Genomic DNA, 658 nt, shown 5'->3' with positions numbered 1-658 from the left:
GAGCGCCATCGGCGGGGCCAGCTCGCAGCCGCGAAAGAGGCTAGTGTCCGTCTGCGACCACTGCAAGGGCAAGATGCAGCTGGTGGCGGACCTGCTGCTGTTGTCCAGTGAGGCACGGCCCGTGCTCTTCGAGGGTCCCGCTTCCTCCTGTGCCAGCGTCGAGTTCTTCGAGCAGTGCCGGGACACCATCATCGCGCGCACCAAGGGGCTCTCCATCCTCACCCACGACGTGCAGAGCCAGCTCAACATGGGCCGCTTCGGGGAGGCAGGGGACAGCCTGGTGGAGCTGGGCGACCTGGTGGTGTCGCTGACCGAGTGCTCGGCCCACGCGGCTTATCTGGCAGCGGTGGCCACGCCGGGCGCACAGCCCGCGCAGCCGGGCCTGGTGGACCGCTACCGCGTGACGCGCTGTCGCCACGAGGTGGAGCAGGGCTGCGCCATGCTGCGCGCCACGCCTCTGGCTGACATGACGCCGCAGTTGCTGCTGGAGGTGTCGCAGGGCCTGTCGCGCAACCTCAAGTTCCTGACGGACGCGTGCGCCCTGGCCAGTGACAAGTCGCGGGACCGCTTTTCGCGCGAGCAGTTCAAGCTGGGCGTCAAGTGCATGAGCACCAGTGCGTCGGCTCTGCTGGCCTGCGTGCGCGAGGTCAAGGTGGCG

The 658-nt window shown here is 68.7% G+C and overlaps 1 protein-coding gene across 1 annotated transcript; it reads left to right on the top strand.

The window, feature by feature from the left end:
* Nucleotides 1–6: 6 nt before the first annotated feature.
* Nucleotides 7–652, top strand: TLNRD1 (talin rod domain containing 1; the record flags this gene model as incomplete). Its single annotated transcript, XM_008051275.2, has 1 exon — nt 7–652. A coding segment is annotated over exon 1 (579 nt), but the record flags the coding sequence as incomplete, so codon positions are not given.
* Between the last annotated feature and the right edge of the window lie 6 nt (nt 653–658).

Source organism: Carlito syrichta, unplaced genomic scaffold (assembly GCF_000164805.1).
Source record: "Carlito syrichta isolate Samal-C Ts95f unplaced genomic scaffold, Tarsius_syrichta-2.0.1 Scaffold169263, whole genome shotgun sequence".
NCBI classification, from domain to species: Eukaryota; Metazoa; Chordata; class Mammalia; order Primates; family Tarsiidae; genus Carlito; species Carlito syrichta.
Note: the sequence above shows the minus strand (reverse complement) of the source record. Positions and strands in the feature narration are given on the sequence as shown.